We start from the raw sequence: 12,841 nt of genomic DNA, 5'->3' as shown, positions 1-12,841 counted from the left end.
TTTAATCCTAATTTTAATTTATTAAATTAAATGCAAATACGTAAATATTAACATTTATAAGAATTAGCTTATACTTATAAACAAATGGTATAAAGTAGTATTCTTATTTTGGGAATCTATATTCCTCAGCCTTAAAAAAAGATTGGCTTTACTTATATTTTAGGGTGTGTGAAACAGAAAAATCACCAGAAAGTAATATTTCAACATTATATACAATTAATCCTAGTTGAAAATATATTTTTTAAAAAGGCATGTTTACCAATCTTGTATTTCTACCTCTTCTTTTTTAAAAAATAGATACATATGTACACTTGGGTGGATAACATAACACAGATTTATACACTTTATTCTGAGTTTATTCTAATTAACAAGCTGTTTAAAATACTTTGAGAAATACCCAGAAATTAGCTATTTTGAATTGAAAAACAAAAAAACACAAATAAAGTTTCATAGATCTTTGTACCTTAGAAATAAAGAATTAAAACTAATGAAATGGCTCTTTCTGAGCCATTTAATCATGAGATACCCGTTCCTCCTACTTATGGGTTGTGGCAAGACTGTAGTGATCATAATGAAATTCCTCAATGTTATTCATTTTGTAGAAACGTCGAAGTTACACTTTGGCTTCTTCAAATGCTTTCCCCCAAAATGTTGTTTTTAGTTTCACTTGGTTAAAAATCTGCCACCATCCAGAAGTCCAATCAAAATGAAAAAGCCATCCAGTGATGACACAATATGCACTGCAATGCAGAATACCCACCCAGGTGACTGACTCATTCAGATGAAGGTCTGACAGAGAAAAACAATTGCCATAAATGCAAGTTGTGACTGCTTCCTTGGTTTCTACTTAACTTTCCACCAAAGTTAATTTCCAACAGCCTTTCTGTTAAAGTAGTATCTGAGCAACATATGGAGAGTGAGTGCTTGCTACAGCAGCCAGAAGAGGAAGATCACTGGATTCAATCCTGAAATTAAAAAAAAAAAAATCTCAGTTAAGGTTTATTCCTACAGGCAATGACTGCTATCTATAAAGTCACTATACATCTCCACTCAAGGAGCTTGGCCACCCTGGCCAAAAGGAAAAGGGTAAGAGAACTGAAGATAATGAAAATTAGAAATTTTTCAGTAAGTAAAAACCATAACTAAAGATTTTTAAAAAAGAAAGCCTCTGAAACCCAACAGTAACAAAGTCACGAATGCAGGAAACCATCTCACTGATGTGCTGATGGACCATGCATCAGGGCAAGGAATAACGTCTAAGAAATACTATATAGGGACTTCACTGGTGGCGCAGTGGTTAAGAAGCCACCTGCCAATGCAGGGGACACAGGTTCGAGCCGTGGTCCGGGAAGATCCTACATATCGCGGAGCAACTAAGCCTGTGAGCCACAACTACTGAACTCACGTGACACAACTACTGAAGCCTGCGTGCCTAGAGCCTGTGCTCCACAACAAAGAGAAGCCACCATAATGAGAAGCTCGCTCACCACAACCAAGAGTAGCCCCCGCTTGCTGAAACTAGAGAAAGCCCATGCCCAGCAACGAAGACCCAACGCAGCCAAAAATAAATAAATAAATAAATTTTTTAAAAAAGAAATATTATATAGTATAATAACAGAATAATAGTGTGCAGACATATTGTTTTGGATACAAATGTTTCTATAATAAGATTTACTGGGAAGACATAATGGAAGCCTCTTAAAAATACAACCTACCACAAATAACTTATAGGAAAAGAAAAATGGCCAATAAATATCAAAATAAGTTAGGCAGACACACTCCTGGTGAGAGAATAAATCTGAATAAAATCAGATTTCATTTTTCAGCTAGTAGCTTGGCAAAGATTAAAAAGTTTGGTAATAAATAGCAGTAAGAAGAGTGTGCTTCCCACTGTTCATGAAAATTTATTCTGGTACTTTCTGGATAGCATTTACTATTACCGTCAAAATATCAACAATTTAATCACATATGCCCTTTAATTCAAAAATTCTACATCAAAGAATTTATCCTATAAACCTCAAAGGTTTATATTTATTCTAGCATTGATTTGTAACAGCAAAAAACTGAAAATAAATTCCACCATATAATGGAATGCAATACAGCCATTAAAAATGATATAGTTTAGTATGTGTGGTATGTGCTTAAATGAACAAATACTCAAGATACATTAAAAGGCAAGCTGCACAAAGATATATAGAGTACAAACTAATTTATATTTTTAATCCTACACATTTAAAAATTCTGTAAGAAGAAACAATCCATTAACTGTGTTTGATTGAGGACTGGAAGTTGAGGAAAAGACGATACAACTTACTTTTCACTTTATGCCAAAATGCACTGAAACTTTCATTATATGTATATTACTTTAAAAATTAGTTTAAATTTTCTAAAAATAAAGGCATTACATGCAGAGAATCATCTATTTCCAATGTGGATAATAAGCAATAACATTAATGAAAGAATTTAATTTGGTTTCAGACATACAGTAGCAACTCGATGTTGGCTCTTTCTCCCTTCATAAAAGCTGAAATTAGACAAAAGTTCTAGCTTGTTTTAATTTATTCAACCAGCATTTCAAGAAATAATTTTCACACACACACACAAAGTGGACATAGAACACAGGGAAAGTGACCACAGAACATAATGAAAGGGGCTATACTATGCCTCTTGCCAATTTCCTGTTTGTCCTTCAGTTAGCATGTTAGATAACTAGCTTCTTCCCAGGAATAACTTCAGAGTATAAAGATATAATATATAGATAATGGGGAAGGAGTAATAATATGTAGATAATATACCATCATCCATAGAGTGCCATTACTTCAATCAGATCATTTGGATGGCCGGGCAGATGCTGGGAATGATGAGTTTACAACATATTTAATAAATAAAAATGAATACTTACTTATTTTTTCTAATGCAAAAATTTAGACTTTAATTCCTTTTTATTCGACTAAATTCTCAACCTACTGTAATTGCACAAGGGACAGTGCATTTCAGATCAGTGTAGGACAGGGTTCTGCTTTTATACTGTATACAACAGGGGTCCCCAACCCACAGGCCGTGGACTGGTACTAGTCTGTGCCCTGTTAGGAACCAGGCTGCACAGCAGGAAGTGAGCGGCGGGCAAGTGAGCAAAGCTTCATCAGCCACTCCCCATCACTTGCATTACTGCCTAAGCCATTCCCCACACTCCGTTGGTGGAAAGACTGTATTCCACGAAACCGGTCCCTGGTGCCAAAAAGGTTGGGGACCGCTGGTATAGAACAACCCAGATGATAACAGTATACTGCTTCTAACAAGACAAAAAACTTAAAAAGAAAAAAGGCAATTCTGAGAAATATTCATTGCCTAAATAAACAGTGAAGCGAGAAAGCAAAGCCAGAAAAGGAATCAGCAACATACCCTAAAACCACTCCCAGCTCCTTGACATGAACACGCATCTGCCCCCTCAGGTACTCAGATAACATTTTGCTCTTGAAGTATAGCTCCTGTAACCGGTCTTCAAGATGCATTACACACTGCAGTTAGGAGGAAAACAAGAATCAAGTCAGAAATTGCACAACTCTTAAGTAATGCAAATTCCAAAGCATCATGTTTTGACAATTCTATTTAGTTATTCCAATATAAACTAAAATTTGGAGCACATTTTTATTTTTTGAATTTTATTTTATTTTTTATACAGCAGGTTCTTATTAGTTATCCATTTTATACATTAGTGTATATATGTCAGTCTCAGTCTCCCAATTCATCCCACCACCCCCACGACCCCGCCGCTGTATCAATGTACATTCCCACCAACAGTGCCAGAGGGTTCCTTTTTCTCCACACCCTCTCCAGCATTTGTTGTTTCTATATTTTCTGATGATGCCCATTCTAACGGGTGTGAGGTGATACCTCATGTAGTTTTGATTTGCATTTCTCTAATAATTAGTGATGTTCAGCAGCTTTTCATGTGCCTCTTGGCCTTCTTTGGAGAAATGTCTATTTAGGTCTTCTGCCCATTTTTGGATTGGGTTGTTTGTTTTTTTAATGTTGAGCTGCATGAGCAGTTTATATATTTTGGAGATTAATCCTTTGTCCGTTGATTCGTCTGCAAATATTTTCTCCCATTCTGAGGGTTGTCTTTTCATCGTTTGTAGTTTCCTTTGCTGTGGAAAAGCTTTTAAGCTTAATTAAGTCCCATATGTTTATTTTTGTTTTCATTTCTTTTTTTTTTTTTTTTTGCGGTATGCAGGCCTCTCACTGTTGTGGCCTCTCCCGCTGCAGAGCACAGGCTCAGCAGCCATGGCTTGTGGGCCCAGCCGCTCCTCGGAATGTGGGGTCCTCCCGGACCAGGGCACAAACCCGCGTCCCCTGCATCGAAAGGCAGACTCTCAACCACTGCGCCACCAGGGAAGCCCTATTTTCATTTCTTACTCTAGGAGGTGGGTCAAAAAAGATCTTGTGGTGGTTTATGTCAAGGAGTGTTCTTCCTATGTTTTCCTCTAAGAGTTTTATAGTGTCCGGTCTTACCTTTAGGTCCCTAATCCATTTTGAGTATACTTTTGTGTATGGTGTTAGGGAGTGTTCTAATTTCATTCTTTTACATGTAGCTGTCCAGTTCTCCCAGCACCACTTACTGAAGAGACTGTCTTTTCTCCATTGTATATCCTTGCCTCCTTTGTCATAGATTAGTTGACCATAGGTGCATGGGTTAAATCTGGACTTTCTATCCAGTTCCTGGGATCTATATTTCTGTTTTTGTGCCAGTACCATACTGTCTTGATTACTGTAGATTTGTAGTATAGTCTGAAGTCCAGAAGCCTGATTCCTCCAGCTCTGTTTTTTTCCCTCAAGATTGCTTCGGCTATTCGGGGTCTTTTGTGTCTCCATACAAATTTTAAGACTTTTTGTTCTAGTTCTATAAAAAATGCCATTGGTAATTTGATAGGGATTGCACTGAATCTGTAGATTGCTTTGGGTAGTACAGTCCTTTTCACAATATTGATTCTTCCAGTCCAAGAATATGGTATATATCTCCATCTGTTTGTATCATCTTTAATTTCTCTCATCACGGTCTTATACTTTTCTGCATACAAGTCTTTTGTCTCCCTAGGTAGGTTTATTCCTAGGTATTTTATTCTTTTTGTTGCAATGGTAAATGGGAGTGTTTCCTTAATTTCTCTTTCAGATTTTTCATCACTAGTGTATAGGAACGCAAGAGATTTCTGTGCATTAATTTTGTATCCTGCAACTTTACCAAATTCATTGATTAGCTCTAGTAGTTTTCTGGTGGCATCTTTTGGATACTTTATGTATAGTACCATGTCATCTGCAGTGACAGTTTTACTTCTTCTTTTCCAATTTGTATTCTTTTTCTTCTCTGATTGCCGTGGCTAGGACTTCCAAAACTATGTTGAAAAACAGTGGTGAGAGTGGACATCCTTGTCTTGTTCCTGATCTTAGAGGAAATGCTTTGAGTTTTTCACCATTGAGAATGATGTTTGCTGTGGGTTTGTCGTATATGGCTTTTATTATGTTGAGGTAGGTTCCCTCTATGCTCACTTTCTGGAGAGTTTTTGTCATAAATGGGTGTTGAATTTTGTCAAAAGCTATTTCTGCATCTATTGAGATGATCATATGGTTTGACCATATTCTTCAATTTGTTAATATGGTGTATCACATTGGTTGATTCGCATATACTGGAGAATCATTACATTCCTGGGATAAATCCCACTTCCTCATGGTATATGATCCTTTTAATGTGTTGTTGGATTCTGCTTACTAGTATTTTGTTGAGGATTTTTGCATCAATATTCATCAGTGATATTGGCCTGTAATTTTTTTTTGTAGTATCTTTGTCTGGTTTTGGTGTCCTCATAGAATGAGTTTGGGAGTGTTCCTCCCTCCATAATTTTTTGGAAGAGTTTGAGAAGGATGGGTGTTAGCTCTTCTCCAAATGTTTGATAGAATTCACCTGTGAAGCCATCTGGTACTGGACTTTTGTTTCTTAGAAGATTTTTAATCACAGTTTCAATTTCATTACTTGTGATTGGTCTGTTCATATTTTCTATTTCTTCCTGGTTCAGTCTTGGTAAGTTATACCTTTCTAAGAATTTGTCCATTTCTTCCAGGTTGTCCATTGTATTGGCATAGAGTTGCCTGTAGTAGTCTCTTAGGATGCTTTGTATTTCTGCAGTGTCTGTTGTAACTTCTCCTTTTTCATTTCTAATTTTATTGATTTGAGTCCTCTCCCTCTTTTTCTTGATGAGTCTGGCTAATGGTTTATCAATTTTATGTTCTCAAAGAACCAGCTTTTACTTTTATTGATCTTTGTTATTGTTTTCTTTGTTTCTATTTCATTTATTTCTGCTCTGATCTTTATGATTTCTTTCCTTCTACTAACTTTGGGTTTTGTTTGTTCTTTCTCTACTTCTTTTAGGTGCAAGGTTAGATTGTTTACTTGAAATTTTTTTGTTTCTTGAGGTAGGCTTGTATAGCTATAAACTTCCTTCTTAGAACTGCTTTTGCTGCATCCCATAGGTTTTGGATCGTCGTGTTTTCATTGTCATTTGTCTCTAGGTATTTTTTGATTTCCTCTTTGATTTCCTCAGTGATATCTTGGTTATTTAGTAACGTATTGTTTAGCCTTCAAGTGTTTGTGTTTTTTACGTTTTTTTCCCCTGTAACTGATTTCAAATCTCATAGCATTGTGGTCAGAAAAGATGCTTGAGGGCTTCCCTGGTGGTGCAGTGGTTGAGAGTCCGCCTGCCGATGCAGGGGACACAGGTTCGAGCCCTGGTCTGGGAAGATCCCACATGCCGCGGAGCAGTTAGGCCCGTGAGGCATGGCCACTGAGTCTGCGCGTCCGGAGCCTGTGCTCCGCAATGGGAGAGGCCACAACAGTGAGAGGCCCACGTACCGCAAGAAAATAAATAAATAAATAAAAATAATAATAAAAAATAAAAATAAAAGATGCTTGATGATTTCAATTTTCTTAAATTTACTGAGGCTTGATTTGTGACCCAAGATGCGATCTATCCTTGAGAATGTTCCATGTGCACTTGAGAAGAAAGTGTATTCTGTTGTTTCTGGATGGAATGTCCTATAAATATCAATTAAATCTATCTGGTCTATTGTGTCATTTAAAGCTCGTGTTTCCTCATTAATTTTCTGTTTGGAGATCTGTCCAATGGTATAACTGAGGTGTTAAAGTCCCCCATTATTACTGTGTTACTGTCGATTTCCTCTTTTATAGCTGTTAGCACTTGCCTTATGTATTGAGGTGCTCCTATGTTGGGTGCATAAATATTTATAATTGTTATATCTTCTTCCTGGATTGATCCCTTGATCATTATGTGGTGTCCTTCCTTATCTCTTGTACCATTCTTTAAAGTCTATTTCATCTGATATGAGTATTGCTACTCAAGCTTTCTTTTGATTTCCATTTGCATGGAATACCTTTTTCCATCCCCTCACTTTCAGTCTGTATGTGTCCTAGGTCTGAAGTGAGTCCCTTGTAGACAGCACATATATCGGTCTTGTATTTGTATCCATTCAGCGAGCCTGTGTCTTTTGGTTGGAGCATTTAATCCATTCACATTTAAGGTAATTATTGATATGTATGTTCCTACTCCCATTTTCTTAATTGTTTTGCGTTTGTTTTTGTAGGTCCTTTTCTTCTCTTGTGTTTCCCACTTAGAGAAGTTCCTTTGGCATTTGTTGTAGAGCTGCTTTGGTGGTGCTGAATTCTCTTAGCTTTTGCTTGTCTGTAAAGCTTTTGATTTCTCCATCAAATCTGAATGAGATCCTTGCTGGGTAATCTTGGTTGTACGTTCTTCTCTTTCATCACTTTAAACATGTCATGCCACTCCCTTCTGGGTTGTAGAGTTTCTGCTGAGAAATCAGCTCTTAACCTTATGGGAGATCCCTTGTATGTTACTTGTCATTTTTCCCTTGCTGCTTTCAATATTTTTTCTTAATCTTTAATTTTTCCCAATTTCATTACTATGTGAATCGGCGTGTTTCTCCTTGGGTTTATCCTGTGTGGAACCCTCTGCGCTTCCTGGCCTTGGATGGCTATTTCCTTTCCCATGTTAGGGAAGTTTTCGACTATAATCTCTTCAAATATTTTCTCGGGTCCTCTCTCTCTCTCTTCTCCTTCTGGGACCCCTATAATGTGAATGTTGTTGTGTCTAATGTTGTCCCAGATGTCTCTTAGGCTCTCTTTATTTCTTTTCATTCTTTTTTCTTTATTCTGTTCTGCAGAAGTGAATTCCACCATTCTGTCTTCCAGGTCACTTATCAGTGCTTCTGCCTCAGTTATTCTATTAATTCCTTGTAGTGTATTTTTCATTTCAGTTATTGTATTGTTCACCTCTGTTTGTTTGTTCTTTAATTCTTATAGGTCTTTGTTAAACATTTCTTGCATCTTCTAGATCTTTGCCTCCATTCTTTTTCCAAGGTCCTGGATCATCTTCACTATCATTATTCTGAATTCTTTTTCTGGAAGGTGGTCTATCTCCACTTCATTTAGTTGTTTTTCTGGGGTTTTATCTTGTTCCTTCATCTGGTACATAGCCCTCTGACTTTTCATCTTGTCTATCTTTCTGTGAGTGTGGTTTTTGTTCCACAGGCTGCAGGACTGTAGTTCATCTTGCTTCTGCTGTCTGCCCTCTGGAGCACATTTTTAAAGCGTGCAATTTTAGCTAAAGGAGTGTAAACCTTCTCTAGCTCATATCAAAGATTTAGAGTCTACAGTTATTTCTTACCGTGGTAAATTGCACATAATATAAAATTTACCATTTTACATATAAAAGTTACCATTTTAAACACTTAAGTGTTCAACTGAGAGGCATTAAGTACATTCAGAATGTTGTGCAAGTATCACCACTACCCATATCCAGAACTTTAAAAAATACGTTTTTATTCCAGATTTCATAAATAAAACACTCAAATTAATACATTACAAATGTATTTAAATTAGAAATGCTTCATTCTCCTGTGAAGAGCAAAAGAAAAAAACTTTGCAACAGCTCACAGAGAGTACTCTATAGGCCTTAGTAGAAATGTTTCTAAGCTGGAATATTAAAAACTAAAACATATATTTTGTTTATTGTCAATTAACTTGCTCAATTCACTAAAATAGGTGATTTTTCATGTGAATGGGTGATATATATGTATGAAGAAAAAAGCATGAGGTGCAGGGGCTAAAACACTAAATTCTTGCAGAGTATTTCTTCCCAATGGAAACCAGCTGCTGTTAAAGCTTCTCAGAAAAACACATTTTCTTTTTCTTCAGAAAAAACAATTGAATGTATTTCTTGGCATACATTACTTTGTGGTGTATATTTTGTGGTATAATGCTCATGTAGGCTGAAAATAACTTAAGTGAAAAAAATTCTATAAAATGTTTATAATAAAATTCATCCATATATATATATATATATATATATATATATATATATATATATACACACACACACACATACACACACACAATTTACCACACTACCCATTTTTAGGTATACAATTCAATGGCATTTAAGTACATTCGCAATGTTCTGCACTATCATCACTATCCACTTCCAGAACTTTTTTTCATTATGCCAAATAGAAACTCTGTACCCAGTATACAGTAACCCTTCATGCCCTTCTTCCCACCACCCCTGGTAACCTCTATCTACTTTCTGTTTCTATGAATGTGCCTATTCTAGATACCTAATGTAAGTGGGACCACAACAATATCTGTCGTTTTGTATTTTGCTTGTTTCACTTACTGTAACGTTCCATTCATATTGTATCATGTATCAGAATTTCATTCCTCTAGGTTGTCACAAAGCACTGAGCTCATCTCCCTGAGCTATGCAGCAGCTTCCCACTAGCCATCCATTTTACATTTGGTAGTGTATATATGTCACTGCTACTCTCACTTCATCCCAGCTTCCCCATCCCCCATGTCCCCATGCCCTCAAGTCCGTTCTCTATGTCTGCATCTTTATTCCTGCCCTGCCACTAGGTTCACTGGTACCACTTTTTAAAATTCCATATATATGCATTAGCATACGGTATTTGTTTTTCTCTTTCTGACGGGTTATGGGGATATATGTATGCATATAGCTGATTCACTTTGTTGTACAACAGAAACTAACACAACATTGTAAAGCATTTACACTCCAATAAAGATGTAAAGAAAAGTAAAATAAAATAAAACTAAGACCCACCAGGGACAGGCCCAGTAATATGTATATTAAAAAAAAAAAGAATTTCATTCCTCTTTATGGCTGAAGTATTCCACTCTACGTATTACACATCATTTGTTGATGGACACGAGTTGTTTCCAATTTTGTCTACTGCAAGTTAATACTGCTGTGAACATTACTATACAATTGTCCCAGTCCCTGCTTTCAGTTATTTTGATTATAAACCTAGAAGAAGACTTGCTGGACCACATGACAATGCAATGTTAAACTTTTTGAGGAACTGCCAAACTGTTTTACACAGCAGCTGCACCATTTTAGATTCCCACCAGCAACACACAAGGGTTCCAATTTCTCCTCATCCAATACTTTTTATTTTCAGGGTTTGCTTGATCAAACCCATCCTTATCAGTGTGAAGTGGTATCTCACTGTGCTTTTGATCTGCATTTTCCTAATGACTGATGGATGTTAAACATTCTCTCATGTGCTTATTGACTATTTGTATATCTTCTTTAGAGAAATGTCTACTCAAGTCCTCTGCCTATTTTTTGAGTTGTTTCTTTTTTTTTTAACATCTTTATTGGAGTATAATTGCTTTACAACCGTGTGTTACTTTCTGCTTTATAACAAAGTGAATCAGCTATACGTATACATATATCCCCATATCTCCTCCCTCTTGCGTCTCCCTCTCACCCTCCCTATCCCACCCCTCTAGGTGGTCACAAAGCACTGAGCTGATCTCCCTGTGCTATGCAGCTGCTTCCCACTAGCTATCTATTTTACACTTGGTAGTATATATAAGTCCATGCCACTCTCTCACTTCATCCCAGCTTACCCTTCCCCCTCCCCGTGTCCTCAACTCCATTCTCTAGTAGGTCTGTGTCTTTATTTCTGTCCTGCCCCTAGGTTTTTCATAACCATTTTTTTTTTAGATTCCATATGTATGTGTTAGCATACAGTATTTGTTTTTCTCTTTCTGACTTACTTCACTCTGTATGACAGACTCTAGGCCCATCCACCTCACTACAAATAACTCAATTTCGTTTCTTTTTATGGCAGAGTAATATTCCATTGTATATATGGGCCACATCTTCTTTATCCATTCATCTGTCGATGGACATTTAGGTTGCTTCCATGTCCTGGCTATTGTAAACAGAGCTGCAATGAACACTGTGGTACATGACTCTTTTTGAATTATGGTTTTCTCAGGGTATATGTCCAATAGTGGAATTGCTGGGTCATATGGTAGTTCTGTTTTTAGTTTTTTAAGGAACCTCCATTCTGTTCTCCATAGTGGCTGCATCAATTTACATTCCCACCAACAGTACAAGAGGGTTCCCTTTTCTCCACACCCTCTCCAGCATTTATTGTTTGTAGATATTTTGATGATGGCCATTCTGACTGGTGTGAGGTGATACCTCATTGTGGTTTTGATTTGCATTTCTCTAATGATTAATGATGTTGAGCATTCTTTCATGTGTTTGTTGGCAATCTGTATATCTTCTTTGGAGAAATGTCTACTTAGGTCTTCTGCCCATTTTTGGATTGGGTTGTTTGTTTTTTTGATATTGAGCTGCATGAGCTGCTTGTAAGTTTTGGAGATTAATCCTTTGTCAGTTGCTTCCTTTGCAAATATTTTCTCCCATTCTGAGGGTTGTCTTTTTGTCTTGTTGATGGTTTCCCTTGCTGTGCAAAAGCTTTTAGGTTTCATTAGGTCCCATTTATTTTTGTTTTTATTTCCATTTCTCTAGGAGTTGGGTCAAAAAGGATCTTGCTATGATTTATGTAATAGAGTGTTCTGCTTATGTTTTTCTCTAAGAATTTTATAGTGTCTGGCCTTACTTTTTTAGTTTAATCCATTTGGAGTTTATTTTTGTGTACGGTGTTAGGGAGTGTTCTAATTTCATTCTTTTACATGTAGCTGTCCAGTTTTCCCAGCACCACTTATTGAAGAGGCTGTCTTTTCTCCATTGTATATTCTTGCCTCCTTTATCAAAGATAAGGTGACAATATGTGCGTGGGTTTATCTCTGGGATTTCTATCCTGTTCCATTGATCTATATTTCTGTTTTTGTGCCAGTACCATACTGTCTTGATTACTGTAACTTTGTAGCATAGTCTGAAGTCAGGGAGCCTGATTCCTCCAGCTCCATTTTTCTTTCTCAAGATTGCTTTGGCTATTCTTGAGTTGTTTCTTTGCTGTTGTTGAATTGTAGGAGTTCTCTATGTATTCTGGATATCAATCTCTTTCCAGATATATGATTAGCAAATATTTTCTCCTGTTCTGTCAATTGTTTTTTCACTCTGTTGATAGTGTCCTTTGATACACAGAAGTTTTTAAGTTTGATGAAGTCCCAATTTATCTATTTTTCCCTTTATTGCCTGTGCTTTTGATGCCACTTCCAAGGAATCACTGCTAAATCCAATATCATGAAAATTATCCCCTATGTTTTCTTTAAAGAATTTTATAGTTTTAGTACTTAAGCTTAGGTTTAACTTTACATTTAAGCTTGAGTTCATTTTTGTATATGGCATAAAGTAAGGGTTCAACTTCATTCTTTTGCATGTACATATCCAGTTTTCTCAGCATGATTTGTTGAAAAAACTCGTTTCCCCTTTGAACAGTCTTGGCTTCCTTGTCAAAAACCAATTGACCATATATG

At 36.5% G+C, this 12,841-nt stretch overlaps 1 protein-coding gene across 3 annotated transcripts in view; it reads right to left on the bottom strand.

The window, feature by feature from the left end:
• Positions 1 to 886: 886 nt before the first annotated feature.
• FNIP1 (folliculin interacting protein 1) overlaps positions 887 to 12,841 on the bottom strand; it is a gene marked incomplete at both ends in the record, with an annotated part of 128,783 nt that continues 116,828 nt past the window's right edge. For all 3 annotated transcript variants that reach the window (XM_079702321.1, XM_079702322.1, XM_079702323.1), the window contains 2 exons: positions 887 to 965; positions 3,403 to 3,518. In XM_079702321.1, the coding sequence (XP_079558447.1) occupies positions 887 to 965; positions 3,403 to 3,518 (195 nt within the window). The remainder of the gene's footprint in view (positions 966 to 3,402; positions 3,519 to 12,841) is intronic.

This window comes from Hyperoodon ampullatus, assembly GCF_949752795.1.
Source record: "Hyperoodon ampullatus genome assembly, chromosome: 4".
In the NCBI taxonomy this organism is placed as follows: domain Eukaryota; kingdom Metazoa; phylum Chordata; class Mammalia; order Artiodactyla; family Ziphiidae; genus Hyperoodon; species Hyperoodon ampullatus.
This window is presented reverse-complemented; position numbering and strand designations above follow the sequence as displayed.